We start from the raw sequence: 26,561 nt of genomic DNA on the forward strand, positions 1-26,561 counted from the left end.
AGCAACACCACGGCACCCCGCTCCACGCTTAATGTGGACTTTTGTAACATCCGGGGAATTCACTCCAACTTAAACGCCGTCCACCACCACCTTGAGACGTCGCAGCCGGCCTTGTGTTTCCTTACGGAGACGCAGATATCTCGACCTAGCGATACGTCATATTTAACGTACCCCGGGTACAAAATTGAGCATAATTTCATGCCTCTTGCCGGGGTATGTGTGTACGTTAGGGAGGATATCTGCTGTCGCCGTCTCGGCAATTTTGAGGGTAGGGGCCTGTCTACTCTCTGGCTCCGCGTAGATTTAGAGGACCGCGTCCGCATCTATGCGTGTGTCTACAGGTCCCATAGTGGTAACGCAGAAACGGATCACCTCATGGGCTGCGTTCAAGCGGCATTTGATGACGTGCTTGCTCAGATCCCCTCCGCTGAAATTGTAGTCTTGGGTGATTTCAACGGGCACAATGCCGAATGGCTTGGATCACGTACCACAGACTACGCAGGGCGATCTGTGCATAATTTTGCATTGGCGTATGGTCTGTCCCAATTGGTTGAGTCGCCGACGCGGCTCCCGGATGTGGATAGCCACATGCCGTCCTTATTAGATCTTCTGCTGACTACACATCCCGATGGTTACCAGGTCTCTGTCGACGCCTCTCTCGGAACGTCCGACCATTGCCTGGTCAGGAGTGTAGTGCCTATCCGACGCCAACGTCGCAGACCACCAGCGACCCGCCGCGTTTGGCACTACAAGTCAGCAGATTGGGATAGGATGCGTTCCTTTTTTGCATCCTACCCTTGGGGCAGGGTTTGTTTCCCTTCGGATGATCCTAGTGCCTGCGCCGTTGCAGTAGCCGATGTGATACTGCAGGGCATGGATATTTTTATACCAAGCTCTGTAGTACCGATCGGTGGCAGATCACAGCCCTGGTTCGATGCGTCAGTTAAAGCAGCATCTGACTGCAAAAAACAGGCGTATCGAACTTGGGTTGCGGCGCTGGGCTCAAAGGATCCGAACTGCAAAGTTCTGAAGAGGAAATATAACGTGCCTCCAGATTTTTTAAGCGGCAAATCGCCCGTGCGAAATCAAAGCACTTTTCAGCTTTCCAGTTACCCGACCGGAACACGCAAGTTCTGGTCGTTGTCGAAAGCTGCTCTTGGTAACTTCAACCAGCCGTCCATGCCGCCGTTGCACATGAGGAATGACACCCTGGCCCATACGGCAAAAGAGAAAGCCGATCTCGTGTACACTCTTTTTGCCTCCAACTCGACTCTTGACGACAACGGAAAAACACCGCCGACCATCCCGCGGTGTCAGAGCTCCATGCCTGAAGTACAGTTCCGACAGAAAACTGTTAGGCGAGCTCTGTTTTCGTTGGACGTCAGGAAGTCGAGCGGGCCGGATGGCATTTCTCCAATCGTGCTTAGAACGTGTGCCCCTGAGTTGACGCCGGTGCTAACGCGTTTATTCCGGCACTCTTATTCAAAAGGCGTAGTCCCTGATTCATGGAAGTCAGCCCTTGTCCATCCGATCCCAAAAAAAGGAGACAGTTCGGATCCGGCAAACTACAGGCCTATTGCGATTACCTCCCTACTCTCCAAAATCATGGAGAGCATAATTAACCGCCAGCTCTTGGTATACCTTGAGGGTCACCAGTTGATCAACGACCGGCAGTACGGCTTTCGCAATGGTCGGTCGACTGGCGATCTTCTGGTATACCTAACACATAGATGGGCGGCGGCTATTGAAAGCAAGGGGGAAGGCCTGGCAGTTGGTCTGGATATAGCGAAGGCCTTTGATCGTGTATGGCACAAGGCGCTCCTCGCAAAACTTCCATCATTTGGGCTTCCCGAGAGCTTATGCAAGTGGACCTCCAGCTTCCTCACTGGGCGCAGCATACAGGTCGTTATCGACGGTTATTGCTCGAATCCCAAGCCCGTGAACGCTGGAGTTCCCCAAGGCTGTGTGCTATCTCCCACGCTGTTTCTTCTGCATGTCAATGATATGTTGGACACCGCCAACATGCATTGCTATGCAGACGACAGCACTGGTGATGCCGTATACACGGGCCATGCAGGTCTCTCTCGGGAAAACGTCGACCAGTGCCGGGAGAAACTTGTGTCTTCTATCGAGTCCTCTCTCGAGAAGGTCGCGGAATGGGGTAAGTTGAACCTTGTCCAATTTAACCCCCAGAAGACTCAAGTTTGCGCGTTTACAACTAAAAAAACCCCATTTGCCGTATCACCGCTCTTCGAGAACACTTCCCTTAAAGCCTCGCCTAGTATCGGAATACTGTGTCTCGAAATCTCGAGCAATTGCCAATTCCGTGGCCATCTGGAGGGCAAAGCCAAACTGGCTTCAAAGAAACTGGGCGTCATAAATAGAGCACGGCAATACTTCAAGCCGGCCCACATTCTAGCGCTCTACAAAGCGCAGGTCCGGCCTCACATGGAGTATTGCTGTCATCTCTGGTCTGGCGTACCCCAGTATCAGCTCGATCCATTTGACCGCGTGCAACGCAGAGCAGCTCGAATTGTCGGGGACCCAGTACTCTGTGAACGGCTGGATCACTTGGCGTTGCGTAGAGACGTCGCTTCATTGTGTGTCTTCTACCGCATTTATCACGGGGAGTGTTCCGAAGAGCTGTTCAACCTGATTCCTGCCGCCGAATTCCACCTTCGCACGACACGCCACAAGTTAGGATTTCATCCCCACCATCTGGATGTGTGGCGGTCCTCCACAGTGCGGTTTTCAAGGAGCTTTCTTCCTCGTACCACGAAGCTGTGGAATGAGCTTCCGTGTGCGGTGTTTCCGGGACGATACGACATGGGTACCTTCAAGAAAAGCGCGTACACCTTCCTTAAAGGCCGGCAACGCTCTTGTGATTCCTCTGGTGTTGCAGGAGAGTGTGGGCGGCGGTGATCACTTAACACCAGGTGACCCGTACGCTCGTTTGTCCTCCTATTCCATAAAAAAAAAAAAATGTAGAGGAATATCTAATATATTGAATTCCGGTATTGTTTAGAATAAGATTACCTTCAGCTCGGTTTGAATTAAATTATATTATATATTATTTTAACGTAATATAGTAATAGATAAATAATATTATCATTACAAAGGGATAGACAATGTAAACCCTTCACATAGTGCTAACTTTAAATTCAGTATCCAATGCTCTATGTGCTCCAAGGCTGTGTGCTATTTCCCACACTGTTTCTTCTGCATATCAATGATATGTTGGACGTCTCCGACATGCAGTGATAGTCCGCAGTCATCTGGAAGGTAAAGCCAAATTGTCTTTGCCTTTCAAAAACTGCAGACGCGGACAAATTTATCTTTCTCGAACCAATTGACCGCGTGCAACGCAGAGCTGCTTGTTGTTGATTGTCGGGAACCCAGTGGTGCCAGTGGCCAGTGCCAGCTCGATCACTTGGCTTTGCGTAGAGACGTCGCTTCATTGTGTGTCTTTTATGGCATTTATCATAGGGAGTATTCCGAAGAGCTGTTTCACCTAATTTCTGCCGCTGAAATCCGCCTTCGCATCTTCGCAAACTTCGCCCAGGCCACAAATTAGGATATCATCCTCACCATCTGGATGTGTGACCTTCCTCCACAGTACGGTTATCAAGGAACTTTCTTCCACATACAAAAAGCTGTGGAATGAGCTTCCTTGTGCGGTGTTTCCAGAACGATACGACATGGCTTATACGATATGACCCTCAAAAAAAGCGCGAACACCTTTATAATAGGTCGGCAATGCACCTGTGATTCCTCTGATGTTGCAAGAGAATGTTGGCAGTGGTGATCACTTAAAATTAGGTGACACGTATTCTTGTTTGTCCTTCTCTTCCATAAAGAAAATGTTGTGAAGAGATAAATAAATGAATAATCACAATGTAGTTTGATTTTTAATAACGGTTACATGGTGAAAAACGTACAGAAATAGAAATGAATACCCCAGGCAAAGCGAATACGTCTCGCTAATAAAGTTGACCCGAGTACTTGGTGCATGTGATCAGTCTCCACTTCTACCCCGGAGGGGACAGAAAAAGCACACGGTCACGCGTTGCTCACCAAAGATATTGAAACACTATAAGAGTGAAAATTTAAATAATTATACGGCTAACACAATTGTGGGCTACACCAGGGTGAGTGTGATAACTTCGCAGTCACACCCAGTCTCGCACAATTACGAGTGAAATTTTAGTACAATATTTCAAGGTAGATTCGTGTTTGCATAAATACCTATGTACGTTGTAGTAATATTTGTATTGAGCAAGCAGATTTTAAGAGACAAGCCCACTACATTTACGCAAATAAAACAATCAAAAACCAACAAACAAATATGCAGTAAGCCAAACATTAAAATATTGCACAGTAATCTAAAGTTAATTATAACGCACTTTTTCAAATTTTGGGATTATTTATTTAGATTTTTCTGTTACACAGATATTTTCCATACCATGTATCGTTGTAATTGTTTGCGATTTGATATGAACCGCGTCATTTTCTAATAAGGTATTCGCTTCGTTTTTAATTTTATTCCAACTTAACTCTACATCTTCAATGTTAGTTAATTGAGAACAAATCACAATACGGATGATATATTGGTTCCTAAAAGATCCACGCACCATGAATAGTTTCTTTTTCTTGGTTATATTCTCAAGCAGCTTTTTCGTAAGTAGATCACCTTGAACTAGTCTGAAGCAAACTAAACCCATCGATGGTTCCGGTTCAATAATGAATCTATTATCAGCTTTCATCAATTTGGCAAAATATTGTGCTAAACTTATATGTCTTCTTATATAACTTCTTATGCCTTCAGCTCCATAACTTTTCATTACAAACCATAATTTTAAAGCTCTGAATCTACGGCCAAGTGGCATTTGCCAATGTCGATAATCCGGTATTTTTATTTCAGAGTCCACGTCTTCTAGATAAACTCTTTGCACGTCGAACGCGTTGATAAGATCATAACTATCCCTAACCCACATGGCTGAGCAATCGAAATTCACCAGGAACCATTTATGGGCGTTAACATCGAAGGAGTCAGCATATTCTATGCCGTTCAACAAATGTCTGTATTCTTGGCAAATCAAAGCTGACCCAGCATAAGCAGCGTCAACATGTAGCCAGACATTGTTTTCTCTGCAAATGGGACCTATTTCATCCATTGCATCGAATGAACATAATCCTGTGGTACCTAGATTGCAGACAACATAACATGGAATAAGTCCTAGAGCTTTATCTTCTTCCATTGCTTTCTTCAGAGTTTTTCCACGTAGCCTTCCATTAATGTCTGATTCTAAAAGCCTCATCTTCATTGAACCTAGGACACCTGCCTTTTCCACTGCGGAGTTGCAGTGATCTGATGTATATGCTACAAATTTGGTTTTAGCAAGATCTTCGTCTAAATCTGGATCTTGTTTTTTTAGTCTACGAACCATTTTATCTTTAGCTGCAAGAAGACCGACAAGCATAGCTTCGCTAGCAGAACCCTGAAACATTAAATTAATTTGGAATTAACATTATATATTTTCTCACTTTTGTGAGGCATGCTTATTATTACAACATAAACGTTGATTGTATTCAGTTATTATTTTTTTTACGTACAAACATGCGTATTAATAGCATCCGCTAAACCCGTAAAACCAGTAAAATTATAAAGTTAACATTGGTTTCAACTATGGAGTTACACTATACTAAAGCGTATAGACTTATAGGCGCCTATTTCTGCCGTGAAGCAGTAATGTGTAAGCATTACTGTGTTTCGGTCTGAAGGGCGCCGTAGCTAGTGAAATTGCTGGGCAAATGAGGCTTAACATCTTATGTCTCAAGGTGTCGAGCGCAATTGTAGTGCCGCTCAGAATTTTTGGGTTTTTTGAGAATCCTGAGCGGCACTGCATTGTAATGTGCATGGCGTATCAATTACCATCAGCTGAGCGTTCTGCTCGTCTCATCCCTCATTATCATAACAAAAAAAAAAAACTTCCTGAGCAATCCTTACTGAGAAGTCATGTACTAGACATGATGAGTGACGCCATGTTGCCGAAATTCAAATTCATCAAATTCTAATATTTCTGTTTAAAATCATTTACCGAACGTCGAGAACGAGAGTTAGTTAAACAAACCGAAAGCGGTAGCCCCCCGAGAGCTTTATATGGTATACCCATGGATCCAAGTCGGGAGCTGAAGTCGGCTGTGGAATCTACGGTAATTGTCCCAAATTTGGGAAATCTGTCACCTTGGGAAACCTTACCTCCGTTTTCCAGTTGGAGATATACGCCTTTGTTTAATGTGCGGAAACCATCCTGACTAAGGCTACGTCGGTATGTGTATTTACGTCTACACAGGTCGAAGATTTGCAGACAACTGCCGGACTATATTGAATAGTTTGGAAAAAATAAAGAGAGTTACACTTCGATGGGTTCCACGATATGCAGGGATCGAAGGTAACGAAAGCGCTGACGAAATTGCAAGAATTGATGCCAAATGCACTCAATTTGGCCCTAAACCTTCGTTACACATCTTCTCTGATTGTGGTCCCTTAATGTGTAAAATTAGCGTCTCTGGGAGACCAATTCTTCAACCACTTGAGAGCAAAAGATATATATAATAAGATTTAGCCGATTTATCAAACATAACCATAAGATATACATCGTCTAAACAAGCCGCTCAAATTGTGACATTGGTGCGCGAAGTCGTTGATCCAAATCAACGAAGTGCGTGGAGTAAACGTGACTGCACGAACAATAAGAATGAGGCTTAAAAAAGCGGAAATCACGCAGCTCACAGACGAACTCGTTTATGAATTATGTTTGAATTACGTATAATATCTGATACTGTACTTGTAAAACTCCACCGCCGGGTCCAGAATGGCTATTTAAGAACTCGTCAGGCAGACCTAAGAGTTTTGCCAGCCAGTCCATTGCCACCACTTCCAACTCTGTGCATGCTGGACTTGCTATCTGAAACGTAAGGTATATTTATTAGAGCAGTGCCGAAGCCTTTGAAAATGATAAAAAGTGAAACAAAATAATAGTAGGATGAAACCCATTGGAAAGGGACGAGAATATAACAAAAATTAAGGGAAAAATAAATTACGGGCGATCTGAGGTCGGGAAGTGGAAAAGAGGGGTGTTTTAGGGTAAAAAACGGTTTATCTCGATTTCTGGCAAAACTACAAGTCTTATGGCAAAAAGTTAATTGGCAACGTTGTAGGTAAAAAAGAGATCTTTTCATATAACAACTTTTGTAATTACACTTTTTTCACATAACCTCCAAATTTAGGTGAAAAATTCAAAAAACCAAGATTTTGGTTTTTTATTTATATCTTTTTCAAAAAAAAATTTTTTTCTACGAAATTTGGTGAAAACTTACCTCATTATGTCCCAAATACACTGTAATTAATTTGATTTAAAATATTTATTTTTTCGCCTTATTTTAACTTAATATCAAAAAAGCACCCTAATTTTCAATCGAAAATCTGACGTTAAAATATCAGCTTTTTTCAAAAAGTTGGGGGGTTTTTTGTTCGTTGAAATATCTACTTTCTGATCTCAGATCGCCCGTAATTTATTTTTCCCTTAATTTTTGTTATATTCTCGTCCTTTACCAATGGGTTTCATCCTACTGTAATTTTTTTTCGTTTCAAAAATTATCGACCCTGGTCTAATTGTAAAAATTATATTTTAAATATCCAATGTCAGAGTGAAGGGCATTACTATTGCCACGTTGTGCATCATAGATAAAAAATACCTTCACAATATGCGCTCTACGCACAAGAAGCCAGTCATTTACAGAGTATGCCAGGTGTTTTAGTATTTACAAGTTCTAGCCAAAACCAGAAACTGAACCACTCTGATAGCGTAGAGAAAGGACACTCTACCTAATTATCCATCCCTACTCTGAGATTACTAACTGGGCACAAACTTGAATTGCCAAGTTTGTAATGAACGATAGAGTTATAGATATTACAACACCTGGATCTAGTACACTTTTATTTATCCTCTTATATCTTATAATATATATTTAAGCGACAAAATTGTAAGAAACAGGTAATACTGAATGGGTGACATTGAAACTTTTAGAGGAAATGCGAAGGTTTGGGAACAGACGTGAAGAAATTGGTCTGAATTCAACAGGCATACATGCGAGACTTAGACGCCCAATTTTGAAATGTTTGCGAAGAGGTTGAAGCTCATGCAAAATAATAGTAATTCTGCAACCTTCATTAGACGAAAAGCTTTGAGAACCAACACAAGGAAATTGATATAAATTCAAAAAGCGTGCAGGCAAGACTTAAACGACCAGCTTTCAAGCGTTTGTGAAGAAGTTGAAGCTGATGCATTAATATTAATCTTGCGACCAAGAAACTCTCGTTACCAAGAAATGTGTTACAGAAAATGCTCGTGGAGAGACCACGACTGTAATAGACTAACTTTCCGAAGTTTGGACCACTGTCTGTCTGTATTTCAGTACCCTCAGTCACACTATTTTGATGAAACCTAATTAAGAAGAGAAAATTCACAGCAAAGGGATTAAGTCAAGGACGAGATCAGACACGTAAAAAAGGAAATGATAGGGAGTAACTATCTACCTATTGTGATCGCATATATATGTATAGCCTCAAGGATGGGCTCACATTGCTTTCATTCCTCTCCACAAAAAAACCCTGGCAACTATCGCCTAATTGCGCTTATTTCAGATGCAAGCAAATGTTTACATCATATTTTAAATGAGCGTAAGGATGGATACTTACGTATTAAGTATAAGAATGCTATATATGACATATGCTTTGTTGACTTTTCAAAGGCGTTTGATCCTGTCAAATGTCCAAAATTCTCAAAAGACTCTTTTGAAAATAAGAGCCAGTTTACTACTTGCTGCAGGAATTTGTCAAGAATGCACTACCTCTCCTCTGCTGTTTTTTATCTACACAGAAATTGTTATTAGAATGACCACTGAAAATTGGACAGAGAGTGTGATTAGTGGTCTGAAAATATTTAACTTGTGGTATGCCGACTACACTAGGTACTCTGTTTGCAACTAGTACCTGATGGATAAAAGACCTATAACGCAGGATTAGCATATATCAGCCTCAAGTTTGCACTCAAAATTAATTGGAGCAAAATCAAAATGATAATTGTGATCGCTCGCCAGAAATCATAAAAATTGCCAACTGTGACGTAGTCCAATCAAAAATTATTTATCTTCGAGCACTGAAAAAGAGAAATGTGTTTACGAGATCAAGAGGCGTAATGCATTCTGTAGATTTGCCATGGAGAAACAGCAGCGTGATAAAATCGACTAAAACCGTTGATCTTGCGAGCGTTGCTGTTCTCGGTTTTTATTCCACGCAACAGAAACTTTACGGGAAAGTGAAAAGAAGCAGATAGTTTCTGTCAAGATGTGATGTTGGAGAAGAAGTAACGTGGACAGAATTCTGTAGCTAATTTTCCATACCCCAAGAACTTGTTATCAATCAGAAACGCAATCAGCGTCTATTATCCACTATATAGTGATAATCTTACATTCTTCGGGCATGCTTTTCGACGTGTCTAGCAAACGCCTTGAGGTATGGGGTGGGTTGCGGGTACATGAGCACAATTAAAATGGTCTATAAAATGGGCTGCCCAAATACAGACAGCTGTGGATGGACTATTAGACTACTATATTAGAAAAGTGTGTGTGACCACCAAAGAGGAGAAATAAGCAAAGCCTTGTGTACCTTAATCGACATAAATAACATGTACATTGTACACTCCCGAAAGGACAAACTATGTATTAATTACTAAGCAAAAGCAGCGTGAATATACCTGGGCCTATACTTGGATGTAAGACTCAAACAAAAAACAGAACTCATATTACAATTCAAAGAGTTAACATGACTCTAGGGCGGCAAGTCCGAATGTTTGCTTCAGTAATAATCTGTTTACAAGGTGATAGCAATCTCCATGTACGTAATATAACTTTGGGGCTGTGCTAACAACTCTTAAAAATACCGCACTAAGAACTATTTGAAGTGCAAATTTCTTTGTAAGAAACACAGAAAATCCTAGAGATTCAAATTACATAAAACGCAGAGATACACAGAGAAAAAAAGCCCAACGCACACGAATTGGCTATTCAACCTAATATAAAATATAAAATTAATAATTTCACAGGTAATTCCAATTCGGCCCAAATTATAGCAGAACCCTGTAATGGAATTAGACTTAATCCAATTTTATCCAAGAAAATATATTGTGATGATAGGGCTCATTAAATATTTATTACAAATCTGAGTGCAGTTAAAACGATAGAAAAGAAAAAATCTTATTCTCTTTTTGCTTAGAGCAGTATATATCTATTAGGAGTTTAATTTGTAGTATAATGCTGAAAATAAGAATATATTTATTTCGATAAATGCTTTAAAAAGTATTATAAATGTATTTAATATTACTGTCTAAGGGGGTGTTTTTCGACATTACATACAGTTATTTTGACGTTGCAACAGTCGCCGTTCCAAAATAAAGGCAGTTTAAGTATTTACCAAATACAGTATTTAAACAAACATCTTAATTAAACATCGAAAATCTATCAAGGGTTTGAAGCTCAGATTGATCACGTACATCAAGTGAATAAAAATGTTTGCCGGATCCAAAAAATCATTTACAAATTGAAAAATAATATTATCAATAATAATTTCAATTTATATTACCCAAGTCAATCCCAAAACACCAAGACCGTCGCCAAGGAGACCGCCTATTACACTGGGTAACGAGTATCCAGCGGGGTAGTATGCGTGAAATTGTGGTGAATTCCAGTTTGTTATCTGAAAACAAATAATAGGTACGGGAAAGTCTTTTCGCATATAGTATGTTTAAGCTTCTCATAAAATATGTTTGGTTGTATTTTATTTTTGTCTAAAGGTTTTTTATTTTTCAAAAAATAAAACTAGTAGAATATTTCCAGCTTTTTTCATTTTATTTTTCTCTTCAATGAAGAAATTTGATAAAGAAAATTTTTACAAAAAATTAAAAATGTTGATATAAAAATTGAATAAGCCTGAAGCAGACTGTCCAATATTATACCAGCCGAAATCACCGGTGGTTGCTTGTTTCCTTGTTCTGTCCAAAGCATTCGATCTAGTTGCATACGATGTGCTTTAGGAAAATATGGAGCGAGCTGGCGTACAACCAGAGCTGCTAAATATAATGCGATTTGGTACGCAAACCAGTTAAATAGTGTCAGATGGTGAAGTGAGCTCTCTGAACTGTACGGGTTGGAGTGCGGGGTATGGCAGGGTAGGTTAACCTCGCCTAAGCTCTTCAACTTGTTCCTGAATGAGCTGATCGTTGAACTCAGCAATAAGCTAGTTGGGTGCTGGATAGACAGCATCTGCGTAAATAATCTAAACTATGCAGACGACATGGTATTGTTGGGTACCACGGCCGGCTCGATCAGAAAGTTGCTTTAATCATGTGAGAAGTACGCTGCTAAACATGGGTTAGTGTATAACGAGGCCAAAAGTGAATACCTGATATTTAAGGCCCCTCGTAAGCAAGTGCAATATGAGCCTAGTATCCCACTCAATCCCAGTTCAAATATCTAGGTCACTATGCTACGGAGGACCTTAGGGGCCAAGTGGACATAGAACGAGAACGAAGAGCCTTAGCTGTAAGGTGTAATATGTTGACCCGCAGGATCACCTGATTTAGCAAAGAAGCATAAATTACGCTGTTTAAAAACCTACTGTCAAACCTACCTATACGGGAGGGCCTGTGGACCAACTACAGTCAAAAGGCACATGACACGCTGAGGTCGCAGTATAACCAGCGGTGGATTTACACTAGGGGCAGTTGGGGCAAGTGGTCAGGGCGGCAAATATTTTAGGGCGGCAAATTTTTGAAAGTGAAAAAAATTTTTTTGTCTTATCGAGATTGCTCAATATAATTAATTAATTCTGTCAATTAATAATTTTTGGTTTTGTTGATAATATAAAAAATTCAATTTATCCATTATTTGTAAATTATAATTTTGGCACGTTTAGTCAAAATTAATAATAAAAAAGATTCAATCAATTTATTTCCTTGGAGACTTAAAATAATAATCGTTTTTTTTTATTTTGTGGAATTAAAGAAATTTAATTCGTATTTTATATTTTTACTTTAAGTATAATTCCATTATTGGGGCGGATTTTTTTCCGGTGCCCAGGGGCGGCATTAAGTTTAAATCCGGCCCTGAGTATAACAATAGTTTCAGGATACTGTTGGGCTTGCCGCGGTTTTGATCGGCGTCAGGCATGTTTGCTGAAGCACTAACGGATTATTTCTATGCCATCATAAGGAAACGGATGACATCGAGCTAAAACAGTATCCTGAATATGATAGCGGGAAAACTGGATTCGCCAATATTGCAGCGGTTCATTTAAGTTCTTGTCCGGTATACACGCTGTCTCAGATTGTTTCCGAAGTAATTATGTTTCCTACTATGAATTATATTTAGCAAACGTATTATACTCTTTATTACAATTTCATCTTATTTTCAACATTTATATATATATCATATTTATAAAAACAATATTACAAATATAAATATAAAAATTAGAGTCCCGCCGGCGTTGGTTCACGACAATTCCGCCGGTCGCGGTGGTTAGGGCGACAGACTGAGGAACTTCCGCACGATGCGTGCCGTTCCCAAAACAGCTGCTTTCTGTAACTGACCCTTTATCCAGTTATTAAGTGAGAGCCTTTTGAGATGGTCGACGCTCTTTGCTATTAGACCGTTAACGGATACGATAGTATTATACTTATTATTATTATAACAAAATATAGGCCTCCATTGCTATAATAATAAAAAAAAGAAAATGTCTATAATACTTTCGATATTAAAAAGATACTAAATGGCGGACATACTCCAGGAATGACAACATCCTTGAAGTCTTGAAATATTTGTTGCCACGGTTCTGGCTGCTCGGGTGCATCTTTTGGTAATTTCTTGATGATATCTCCTGGCTGTACAGATGGTAAAACATCCCTGAAAAACATCATATGTACTTATATGTAATTATTGCGATTGTGGCCCGTTTATGTAAATTAATAAATCAACGAGCCACCTGGATACATAATGTATACGCGATAATTAACCCTAAAATTAAGTTTTAAGTGAATACTCGCAAAATTTTACTTAAATAGTTAAGGTTTGATACTTAATAATATTATCTTGCCCCAATCTAGGCATAACCATAATATAAACATCCATGACTCGGAAACAAACAGCCATATTCATCATATGAATGATTGCACCTACCGGGATTCGAACCCGGAACCTCTAGCTTAGTAGTCAGATTCAATAACCAATCGTCATAGAATAGAAATAGAACGGGATATGTGGATTAGGTCTTCGCCTTACAGTCTTTTATAAAAAAAACATGGCTTAAACATCATCATCATCAGCTGGAAGACGTCCACTGCTGGACAAAGGCCTCCCCCACAGATTTCCTCGATGATCAGTCCTGTGCTGCCCTCATTAAACGTATTCCGACGATCTGGTCAAGATCGCCGGTCCATTTTGTGGTGGCCTACCAACACTGCGTCTTCCAGTATGTGGTCGCCATTCGAGGACTTTACTGCCCCAACGGCCATCTGTCCGTCGAACTATGTGCCCTGCCCACTGCCACTTCAGTATCGCAATCATTTGGGCGATGTCGGTAACTTTGGTTCTCCTACGGATCTCCTCATTTCTGATTCGATCTCTCAGGAAAACTCCGATGATGTCTATGTTATAGTCACAGTTAATTCTTTATTACTCTTTATGAAATAATTAATATTATTTCAATACGACCCATATATTGTGGATGCAGCACCTTACAAACGAATTTGTTAAGTATATTACAGCCATTATAAAATACTCTATTGAATTAAAAAGAGTGGCCGTTGAGTTTCTTGTATGTTCTTCTTACGAGCTCAACTTTTTACGAACATATACGGTAAATTCAGTAATTTAAAATATTTGTAGTGACCATTCAAAAGCGCTTAATTGAATAAAGTTTATTTGATTTTGAATGTAGGTATCACTTTTCATCGGAAAGAGATCAAGGCCTCGGCTATCTCCCGGAGCCGCTGGGCGCTATCCGTGATTGTATGTCTCTTCTGGGTCGATACGCTCTTGACAGAGCTGTCGTGGTTATCAAGAAGTTGCAATAGGGGAGATGTAATGCGCCTCACAATTTCTCGCCATTTCTCTGTTAGCGGTTATTAGAGTGCACTTATACAAAGAGCCGCCCATAGCAGATGGTCAAGCAGCTTGTAGTATAGTTGATGCATTGGGCCTTCTGCTAACTTGAAATTGTATTTAGTTACGCATAAAAGGTCTAGATTGCGCTAGTTTTTTTAAATGTAAATAAGGGACAAGACGTTCAGTTGATGGTAATTGATGTACCCTGCCCATAACAATGCAGTGCTGTTCAGGATTCTTGAAAAACACAAAAATTCTGATTGGCAATACAATTACGCTCGTCACCTTGAGAGATAAGATGTTAAGTCTCATTTGCCTAGTAATTTCACTAGCTACGGCGCTCTTCAGACAGAAACACAGTAATGCTTACACATTACTGCTTCACGGCAGAAATAGGCACCGATGTGGTACCCATAATCTAGACGACATCCTGTGCAAAGGAGTCTCTCACTGTTTGTCGCGCATGTGCGCGCTGACTACGTGCGATTAATCGAACCTATAACTATTATTTAAGTGTTTTTGTGTGCCACGCGTCCGCTGCATATATTGTGAAGACTCGCTTGTAATATCAATCTAGTTCCCGACTATACCGTGGACGCTATTCCTGTTTGCTGTGTTTATCCGCTCTGCTGCGACGACGACAAGCCACGAATCAAGACTGATCTGCGAGTATTCCTCCTTTGGAAACTCTAGATTCAAGTGGTTGGTTCTTTCATTTGTTGTCGCCATAATTATCCGCTTCTTTTTCAATCTACGTTCCCCGCAGTAGACTGTCTATTTACACGACAGCCTACCATCATTTATGTGCAGGGTGTAAACGCCCTACCAGCAGATACGATCTGATCGGTCCATCGCATAGGTGACCTTCCACTTGGACTGGCTGCCTCGTCTCGATACATTTCGAAAGAAGGCTAGTATGCGAGGTTGCATGATGGAAGATAAACGCTGTTAAATTTTTAATTCCTGAAGTAATGAAACGTTGGTACGCAATTCGGTTCACGATACACGAAGCATCCATCCAGCACCACATTTCCAGAGCGTCTTATTATCTTCTTCTTTTCAACCTCTATTGTGTTACCCAATATTGTGTTTCGTATAAAATTGCCTTCAGTGGCAAACAAAAATATGGGTAAACTCTTAGATCATTTATACGTCTAGATGGACTATGACAGCTGTCAAAGCGTCGAAAAGAACGACAACGTTTGGAACTAATCCCTATTTTGAGCATTTCACGCACACTAACACAAAGTGTCAAACAAATCGCTAGTGTAAGACGTAGCTTGTCACGCACACTAAACTAATATTACTAGCCTGTTTTTATCGGTTGTCTAACAGCAAGAGACTATCTAGACGCATAAATTATCTAAGATTCTTAGCATAGATCATATTATTTTTATGGACATGCCATACGCCTCTTTATTTCCTCAATGCGCCCACCATTGTTGATTGTATGTCTGTATGTTTTAATGTGTAATAAATACTTAATCGAAGAACATGTTATTTATGATAAGATAATAGCAACAAATTATTTATTTACTTTTATTTGTACGAAACACAACATTAATAGTCTTATCTAGGTTGTACCTTCTATTTTATTTTAATTGCTAGATATTTATGTATATAATCAACTAGCCAGTCGTGAATATTTATTAGAAATTTAATTTTTTTAGCTTTTGTTAAACAATTAAAATGAAGGAATTTATCAAGACGTGTGTATTTTTTTGTTTATTACTACAGAACTCCATCGTTTAGAATACGTAAGTATGAACTGTTCCTACAAAATATAACATTTACACAACTACTAAGTTACTTATTCTATATAAGTATTTTTGATTTACTCTTAATTATTACTAACGATTGCAACGGTGAAACCCAAATAGGTTTATGATACTACTTTAGGTAATAAACTAATACTTTGTTGTGTATAAATAAATAAAAAGTTGCCATACTAGGTCTTAACATAATATACGGTTCGTAACATATTATATATATTAAAAAATAGTTTGGAAAATTTCATATTACTCATAAAAATTTATTATTTAGATGCACTAGTTCTCATGCGCCAAAGCTCTTGTATTCCTTGAAGGCTTTAAGGTGTCACTATGGCCGAAATGGGTGGTATTTTAAATTGAAAATTTGAATAGAGTTAAGGAGTAAGTGACAAGTACAGTGTCATGACAAAAACATATCTAAAATTGCAAAGTCCATCATCGTAACTGTCAGTATAATTGTGGAGTTTGTCAACAATAGTGTGACCAGCCTAGCGAAACTCTCTAAGAAAAAAGCGATTCACTCGATTGTATGATATGTGCAGTGATTGATATATTGACAGATGAAATCTTGTAATAAACGGAGATAGCCTAAATCCACTACGTTTTGAGCAACTTATCGCCTTCAAACTTAGGTGGGTTATACTTCGTGGCCACTACTATTTCAAACTCATGTCAAATGACTGCACGTTTCATACTATACTAAATTTCAATTTTTACACAGGTAGTCCTGCCTCTCATTACGTAGTACTTACATCCTTTTTGGATGTAACGAGTGTATTCGATGTCCAGTTGTATCTAGTCCAGTTAGTAAGTCTTTTGTTGGGCGATGTATATGCTTCTACAATATGATCCCAGAAATTGTACAAAACAATTAATTTGTTACGAAATTTAATAGAATTGTTAAAAAACGTTTGTGTGGGAAAGGTATATAAGGCATAAACGATTTTATTAATGACACCACGGACTGGGAATAAAGCGAACACTCTCAGGCTCTTTAATTATAAATGTTTATTGTACGATATCACATTGTAATACATATCCAACAAGCCCGCTGAGTTTCTTGCGTCCATTCTTCTCAGGTCTGAGGCAGTCTCTTTTGAATGGGTGGTAGTTTTTGACGTTCAATAAGTGATTTTTAAATCCTATTTTGAATAAAAATATTTGAATTTGAATTTGAATCTAAGTTTTTTATGAACAATAATTAAACCCCAGTGAATTTTATGCTCATAAATTGCCATTAAGTATATAAGTGATATAAATAAATAAAAATTAATTTCAGTATCGAGAAAACTGCTTTTTTGCAACGCTTCGCTTATGACTAGTTCGATAAATATTCTCTACAATATTTTACAAATGTTTCCAAGTTAAACATAAAATTGTTTATCGATAAGGGTCGAGAATAATAATTTGAGGTTATCAAGTATGAGGAAATATTTAAGTTCTCAATAGGGTCTTGATTTGGTATTATTTCTCGATCCACAAAATCTAGAATCTCACTATTGATACTAATCTCATTATTTATTTATTAGGTTTATTTACAACCACTTACAATAATACACACAAATATAAAAAGTAGAACTAAAAACTAGGAACTTAATGTTGTGATTACTTACAAATAAACACAGCATGCAAAGAAATAATTAATTTTAAGTATCAGATATATAGAATAAGATAAGAATTAAACAATTTTTTTTATATAATAAATGAGTAGGTTACATTTTTCACGACACACTAGTGATTGTTTTTCGCTTTTGGCAATATTGGCATTTTTTTTAAATAGGGCAATTTATAATATTCCAGAAATAATTGCCCTCTTTGTACTATGTATCCCTTAGGGAGATATGGGGATAGCTGAAAACCAGCCCTTTGTCTTAATCAATGTTTTTATAATAAGTTGATTTTGTATAGTTAAATTAACTTCAAGTCAATAAAGTTTATTATTATTATTATCATAGTACAGCACAGAACAGTTTAAAGAGATGTCTTTTACCTGTTCTATATTGTCCAGTAAAACAATTCTTCCTCATGAAAAGGCAATAATGTCCGAGTAATTCCTCTGGATTAGTTAAGGTCGGCGATAATGAATCTCACTTAAATATAAATACAGGAAAAAAAAGTATCTGCGAGTTCAAAGAATGAGTTGGAAAGTATTGATTTTGAAGACAAAGTTATAAATTAAAATATTATGCTTGCATAATTAATTAATTTCAACTTCGGTTTTCCTAGAGAGCAAAAAAAATTAACCTTAAGACAATAGATGATATCTTTATAAATTACCTGTCCCTTGCTGTGTCATAATAATTGGCCAAAAAATCAATCACTTCTCTGCCGAACTCCCGAAACTGTTGTGAATCCATCTCGCCATTCAATTCAAGAGGAAACACCACAAAACCAAAAATATGTGTAAATAATTTTACAGAAACAGTAGTGTTAAGCACTGCGAGTGAAAATACAATGGTGAGGATCTTCAATGAGGAGTTGCTTTATACTCGTTCACCTGAAACCTTGTTTGGAATTTAAAGGCATTCCACACACTATTATTATCCACAGCATGAAAATAATACTATGTTTTTTATGATAATAAGGAACGAGACGATCACGTTCAGCGGCTGGTAATTGATATGCACTGCCCATTTCAATGCAGTGCCACTCAGGATTCTTGAAAAACCCAAAAAATCTGAGCGGCACTACGATTGCGCTCGTCATCTTGAGATATAAGATGTTAAGTCTCATTTGCCCAGTAATTTCACTACCTACGGCACCCTTCAGACCGAAACACAATGATGACGGATTTAAAGCAGTGGCAAATAATTGTGTTAATTTTGTTAGGCAATTCTCCGTTTGAAAGTCTTCTTAGACGTTTGCTGACAGGTAAGTAAAATAGGGTTACCTACAATAGGTTGCCCACATATGCATGATTTTAAAAAATACTTAAATTTAATTGTATACATCCTAAAAGTTATACACATTAAATTATTGATTAAAAACATTCTTATTTAATTAAAAACTAAATATTATTTTCCGGCTATATATTTCGGCTATTCAAATTTCAAACGCACCATTTTGCGCGGGGTTTCTGTGACGTCAGAGTCTATGTCAAGAATCTATTGTAATAATATATATGGCCGGTTTTTCCTTCGGTTATACTGTGTAGTAGTTTTACTGGACCGATCGGAATAATTTTTGTATCATTAGATGCAGTGTGTTTCGGAGAGGGTTTTAGTATATGATATGTTGGTGATTACTTATCTGGAACCTATTTTTTACTTAGAAATGCCTATAAATTCGGAATACAACTAATTCAGTCAGTGACATTTCATTACATAATATTAAGATAATTTCATACAACATGCAACATGAACGTGTGCGGGGTATTGCCCGGTCAGCACTCGTCTTGTGTAAACAAATTGTAACAATTTTGGTAAAATGTATTAAATTATATTTTGTGATTTATAAAATAATTGACCAAAGGCAAAAACTTACTTAAAAGTATTTTCTGGTGCTAAAATTACTTCGAAATTTGCACTAGATAAAGTATTTTTTTTCTAGTTCCAAGGGATCCAACTATACTAGCAACGTGGTGTAAACAGTAACCATTTGACCGCGTGCAACGCAGAGCTGCTCGAATCGTTTATAGCAGGTGTGGAGGAGCGCCACACATCGACACTTCTGAAAATACATAGTTTTGCTCGTTCTATCACAATATTATGACGTCTAATTTAAATTAAATTCAATTAGAAGGGATAAAGTATCTCCAACAAAATGCTTATATTGTTGTGGCATATATTCAATTATGAAGTGACTTTAATGAATATGTAATTTTTAATTTTATTGTTTTTTAGTTTAAAAATGTAAACTTAAAAAATAACCTTAAAATTGATATGATTACCATATAATTCTCGTTGAGATATTTAATACAGTAAAAACAATGGATATAGTAATTCCAATAAAATTATATTTTCCGCATTTATAGATTATATTGTCTAGTTTCACAAATTTATATGAGAAAATATGAATTGAAACAACTTAAAAATGTATTATCACAAAATTGCCTTGTAAGCTACAACTCACTCTTTTAAATTCAGCAGAATTAATATCTGGGTTAAGAAAAACACAAAAAAAACGCGTCATCAAAAACATAACATCATAAACGCGTCTTTTTTTGGAAGATTATCCGATTGCTCTTTAACAAATCCACTTTCAGTCATTGTTAATAATAATTGTACAGATCATGTAATGATGAAAAACCGACATAAAATGTAATATATCGCTAACCATCGAAAATAATATCTAGGAACCATACCAGTGATTATCGAGACTGACGTCATACTGCGCTTCAACCAATAGCATTGCGTTTCGATGTTTTATATTTCGCGCGTATTTTTTGGATCTATGCTTATTTCATACTAATAATTCAGCAAAACTAAAGTTTTGCAAATATATAATGCTGTAAATAAGAAAAAACTAAAATAAAAACAAGTAACATGCATATAACCTATTGATATTTCCCCGTACCTTATATTCTGCAAGGTACTGTACTTATTGTAATGTATTGAGTATTTTAAAAATACTCTAAATTATTTAAAAGTGTTTGTTCTATTGCAAAGTTTATGCATATCAGACAAATAATTTGAAATGCACCGAATAAAATAAAGATAACTTGGAATCTGGAAGAGTGAAAGACCTCAACATTGAATAAAATCTTTAATATTTTTATTATAATATTTTTATAATTTTTATAAAAATTTCTATCACAAGCACTCTTGTCTCCTCCACCAGTGTTGCTGAGTCACTTCTTCTGGAAAATGTTAGAGAATGTCAACAATTTTTCAATTATAGTTTTGTTAGCACTGGAGAAATAATTAGATTTAGGTTTAAAGAGTTTATTTCTTAAAAAGAAGAAAAGTTCACTTACATGAGAACAATGATTCTAAATAAATATAAAAGAAAACATAAATTTAATAGTTTTATAGTTACGGTGACTTTAAAGTTAAACAATAATAAATTAAAAACACGCTATGTTCAAAGGTAACAATCTAACTATTGTGATTGACAGTGCTTTTTTAATTTAGCTTTAAATTTTGGAAGATTTTTCCTCAAATATATCTTTCGGCAAGTATATAGTAGCGCTCCCTCAAACTGTATAGTTTTCGTACCATAACTTGTCCTAGCTTTAGTTAATTGAAGTTTATGTTTGTTTCGGGTACCATGTTTATGTGATTTTGTCTTAAAAGTGATTTGGGTATGTATGGAATTTAAGAGAATTTCCCTAACTAGTATGCATACTTTGTATTTGTCTGACTTATTGATAGTTGATCAGTTTTCTTATATAGTTCTCTTGTCGGGAAGTGATAATCGAGTTGGAACAAAACTTTTAACTGTTTGTTTTGAGATATTTGAAGTTCTTTTAAATTAGTTTTATATGCACATCCCCAAATCTCTATTAAGTATTCCAGCAAAGGTTTGGCTAATGAGTTATAAATTATAACTTTATGTGGTATACATCGTGCATATTTACGCAAAGCTCCAGTCAATGATGTTATTTTTGACTGCAGATAATCTATATGAGCTCGCCATGTTAATTTAGAATCCAGACCAAGATATTTTTCTGCTTCTGACTGTTTCAATTCTTTGTTATTTATAATTAAGGGAACAAATTTTGGAACTTTTTTGTTTTTTGCAGTAAAAAGCATATAAGAGGTTTTAGCAACATTTATAGTCAGTTAATTGTACTGTAGCCATTCATTTTGTGTATCTAAATCCGCTTGTGTATTCGACATGATTTCATGGATTGAATCTCCAAAATCAAATAAGTATGTTTCATCAGCATATAAGGATACCTCTCCGGTCAATCCCAGGTTTCTAATATCATTTATGTAGATCAAAAATAATAAAGGGCCTAGGATGGACCCTTGAGGTATACCACAAATAATGTCACATGGTTTGCTTTTAAAATTTAAAATTTTTCTATTTGTTGTCTATTTGTTAGGTAAGACTCAAGAATTTTATAAGTTAATCCAGATATACCGATACTTTGTAACTTATTTAGCAAGATATTGTGTGAAACAGTGTCAAAAGCCTTTTTTAAATCTATAAATATATAAATATACCTACAGCTATCTTTTTCTGGTCAATAGTAGTTTTTATTTTGGTAATAAGATCAATTACTACCGAAAGAGTATTTGATTTGGCACGAAAGCCATACTGGGCTTTAAAAAGAAAATTATTTCTATTACATAATTATTTAGGCGTATATATATAAATCAAATATTTTTGATATTATGGACAAAACAGATATGCGACGATAGTTCCCGGGGTCAGATTTAGAGCCATCTTTGTGAATAGGGCAAACTTTAAGCTATTTTAAGGCTATTTGGAAATTTACCATCTTTCGTACATTTGTTGATACATAAACTTAGATTTTGACTTATTGTATCATTAATACAATTAATTGCTTTGACCGTAGTACCATCGATCCCTGAACTTGCATTTGTATTTAAGTTTTTAATGATTGTTTGTATTTCATCTTTTGTACATATTTCGAATTCTATACTTATTCTATACTCTATACATGGAAAAAACTGCTGATATATGGGGCATTTCTGTTAAAATAATAAGTTCAATAATTATTCATGTCATAGCACCGCATCTTGCAATAGTCTTTAATAATTGTATTAATCGTGTTGTGTTTCCTGACCTTCTGAAACATAGTAAAATTACACCAATATTGAAGTCGGGAAGCTCTTCTAAGCCCGAATAACTATCGTCCTGTGTCGGTTTTGCCGAACCTTAGTAAAATAAAAAAAAAACCTTTTGATTACTTACTTTAACTATCATAAGTTCACTTTTAACTTTTTAACTTCATTTGAAACAATTTAGCTTTACTAGTGGACGCTTAACAACGGATGCAGGCGTTGAGCTAATCAAGAATATTTTTGATGCCTGGGAGGATACGCAGAATGCACTTGGAATCTTCTGTGATTTATCTAAGGCTTTTGATTGTGTTCATCATTCAACGCTGGTCAGGAAGCTATGTCAATATGGCATAAAAGGAACTGCGCTCGATCTTCTGACTTCATATTAAAACAATAGAGTTCAGAAGGTCGACGTGAATGGCAGGAGATCTGCTGGAACTCCTCTCAGTATGGGGGTACCACAAGAGTCCATGTCCTTCCTAATCTTATAGACAAAAAAACATAAGGTAGAATTGTTTGCGGACGACACTTCACTAATTTTCAAAGTGAAAAGAAACCACGCTATGTATGACGAAGTGAACCATATTCTATGTGACTTCGTGTTTTGGTTAAGCGCTAATAACCTATTGTTAAATAGCAAGAAAACGAAATATATAAAATTTACCCTACCAAATGTCAAAACTGTAGATGCAAGTGTTTTGTTAAGCGGAGAGGTGATAAAACCGGTGGAATCTGCTTTATTACTTGGCATTACTCTGGATTCCAAATTACAATATTGAAGGTTTTTCGAAAAGACTTAGTTCTGCAGCATACGCGGTTAAAATGATTAGACAATTAACTGACATAGATACGGCGCGACTAGTTTACTTTAGTTATTTCCATAGTATTATGTCCTGTGGTATATTGCTGTGGGGCAACGCTGCCGATATTAATACAATATTTTTGCTGCAGAAGATGGCTATTCGCACTACCTATTTATAACCTAGGTACTAAAGAACTAATTAATTATTAACTCAGCAAAATTCAAAGAAATTAACGTCTTGACTGTTGCTTCTCAGTATATTCTTGATAATGTAATATATGTTCATAGGCACATAAGTGAATTTGATAGAAACTGTCGCAACCATAATGTCAATACCAGGAACAGACATAAACTTATAATGCCTACTACTCAGCTAAGTCGAGTTATTAAGTCTTTTGTGGGCGATGTATATGCTGTTACAACAAGATCCCAGAAAATGTTCAAAACGAAAGTATTACGTTATTTAAAAGAATTGTTAAAAAACGTTTGTGTGGTAAAAATGATTATAACATAAATGACTTTCCTAATGATACCACAGATTGAGAATGGAGCGACCGCCCTCAGGCTATTAAATAATAAGTTTAATTGTACAATATTACTTTGTAAACATATTGTTTGGATAAAAGAAAATCTATAACTATGTTGAATAAAGATATTTGAATTTAAATTTGGATATAACCATCGGCTGTTTGTTGTGTTTTGAACATTATGTTTTTTTACTGGGGGTTTTTGTCATAAATGCCACGCTTGGCAGGCGGGTTGGAGATCACAGTAGATGTTGGTGGTTTTTGAAGAATGCTGCTGCCTATTCTCCGCTCTATCGCCTCTTACGACACCCAAGGGAGGAGATGGGGTTGTGCTATTCTGGTGCGACCAGTGCAGGACCGATCGTCATGGCGATCTTTGCCTAACAGTGGACTTCTTCCAGTAAAAATTGTGATGAATGAAATGATGTTGACGTTAACTGAACCAAGATATCACCACCAACATCAGCTATTAAAATGAATACCTACGCTAACCTCTCCGTAAATTAATCACTAATTTAAATATTTTGTTATACTAGCTTTAATAAGCTTTATTAATATTTTTCATACATCTGATTGCATCTCAATGTTTACTTTTACCCACAACACACGCATGCCTCAGATTATTTCCTTTTCCCATAACAGGAGTTTACATCAAAACAAGTATCAATGCATGCGTCGTCTTCACTTACACGACGAAAGGTTAAGTGAACGTCGACTGACCACTTTTTATGTGCAGTCGTTTGTCAATGAAAGTGAGTTCTTGTGCTGTTTTCGTTCGATCGATTGTGGAAAGATATTGTTTGTTTAGTGCGGAAGTAGCTTGCAAAAATTAAAGGTCAGTAACTAAATTCAAGCATGAGCATTTTAAAAGCATTTTTTATTATTTCAGTTCAATATTTATGAAAGGAGTGTTTTCATGGAAAACACAACTAGGGTACCGGTCACCTGTTCAAAGGTGATCGCCACCTCCCACTCTGGCGCATCTCCTGGAAAATCAGATGAACCACAGGAGCGTTGTATGCGGTTTTTTTTGAGTGTACTCATAGAATAAGGTGATGTAATCATAAATCACTAAGGTTACGACTTTAAGGTACCTAATTAAAAATGAAGACAGCTATTCCATAATTGTGAATTCTTTTACATTTTTCTAATGAGAAAAACTAATTTCCTCCTCGGAAAAGTAATTTCTTTTTTATGTTGATAGATTAACTATCTGCAAATTATATTCGAGGTAGTCGTCTACGTTGGATAGTATACACCGTATAAAGTCAATTAATTACTTTCGCAAAATAAGGTAGTTGAATCGATTACTTCTCCACGTTGATTATATTGCGCCATCATTATTAATCTGCGAATTGCACTCTTAAGACGCATAGGTGGGAAAACATATAACATCACCTGGATAGGTGCAGAAGCTGTGTGTATGCTTAGAGGAGAGATGCAGTAAAAAGATCTATTGTAGTACATCACAGTAACTCTCCCAAATCGGCCGCTTCTATGAACAATATCCCTGGGGAAGAGACTGAAATAAAATCTGTTGGTTTAGATCAAGTCCCTTTAGGCGCACTTCCTATATTATAAAGCGGACTACATTCGCTAAGGATGTGACACGATGTGGCATCTTCTTGAAATCTCAATCTCTGTCTCTGTATGTATATCTATCTCCGTTTAAAGAGAGCTCTACCTCAGCTTAAAATTTAATAATAATTGAAGAATAATAATAATTGAATTTCAACTTTAAGATTACATCAATATTTGAGGATGTGAATAGGAGAGAGAGAAAAAACAACTACCTAATACTTCACTAACTCCCACAAAGTGTTCACATATTTGCATCCATCTTACATCTTGATATTCGGTCCTCTGTGTTTGCTCTGGTCCCTCACTTCGCTATAATATGATTGTTCTAGTAGAACTCGTCACTTACATATTAGTTAAGGTATATATTATAATTATTATCTATGACAGGTCTGCACCTTTTTTAGCTGTCACTAGCTACTTTATTGTGTTTTGACTCTACTCTGTCCTTGCTCGCTCCCTTCATTGTATGCGATGAAACGGTGCTAAAGAGAAGAAAAAAGAAGCTGCTACTGGAGAGTGCCCTCTCTTAGTTGAGAACAGTACTCATCGGGAAAAAGGTATTTTCGTACATAGTGTATACAAGGCTGTATCGCCTTATTGAGTACAACAAGCTTTTTACAGGCCAATTTGGCCTTCTCTTGCAAGTGAATTACGCCGAGTATGTTGATAGAAGGATGTTAGAGGGAGACTGTTTTGATGATAAAGGCACAAAGTATAGTCTTCATCTCAGACACAAGTTTATTCCAGTTCTCGTCAACGCTATCCGATAGATTTTGGCACGGTCGGTGAAACAAGCATACCCTGTCCTGTCGTCTGCATGGCGATGAAAGCCGCTGATTTACAGCATACCATTGAGCATTTACCCTCACATTGATGGATGTAAGACGCCAAATGAGCCTTCAGTCCCCGGACGATGCTTCCCAGTATAGACAGCTAAATAGACAGTTCTCCAAGTCATTGACTC

The 26,561-nt window shown here is 37.2% G+C and overlaps 1 protein-coding gene across 3 annotated transcripts in view; it reads right to left on the bottom strand.

The window, feature by feature from the left end:
* Positions 1-3,886: 3,886 nt before the first annotated feature.
* LOC126968928 (aromatic-L-amino-acid decarboxylase-like) overlaps positions 3,887-26,561 on the bottom strand; it is a 42,445-nt gene continuing 19,770 nt past the window's right edge. Inside the window, exons 1-5 of one of the 3 annotated variants that reach the window (XM_050814133.1) lie at positions 18,270-18,440; positions 12,900-13,020; positions 10,703-10,816; positions 6,849-6,968; positions 3,887-5,498 (exon numbers count right to left, since the gene is read on the bottom strand). In XM_050814133.1, coding sequence (XP_050670090.1) covers positions 4,425-5,498; positions 6,849-6,968; positions 10,703-10,816; positions 12,900-13,020; positions 18,270-18,349 — 1,509 coding nt within the window. In that variant the 5' untranslated portion in view covers positions 18,350-18,440 and the 3' untranslated portion in view covers positions 3,887-4,424. Of the gene's footprint in view, positions 5,499-6,848; positions 6,969-10,702; positions 10,817-12,899; positions 13,021-18,269; positions 18,441-26,561 lie in introns of those variants that run through there. The other 2 variants (XM_050814136.1, XM_050814135.1) reach the window with 2 other exon arrangements.

Source organism: Leptidea sinapis, chromosome 17 (assembly GCF_905404315.1).
Source record: "Leptidea sinapis chromosome 17, ilLepSina1.1, whole genome shotgun sequence".
Taxonomy (NCBI): Eukaryota; Metazoa; Arthropoda; class Insecta; order Lepidoptera; family Pieridae; genus Leptidea; species Leptidea sinapis.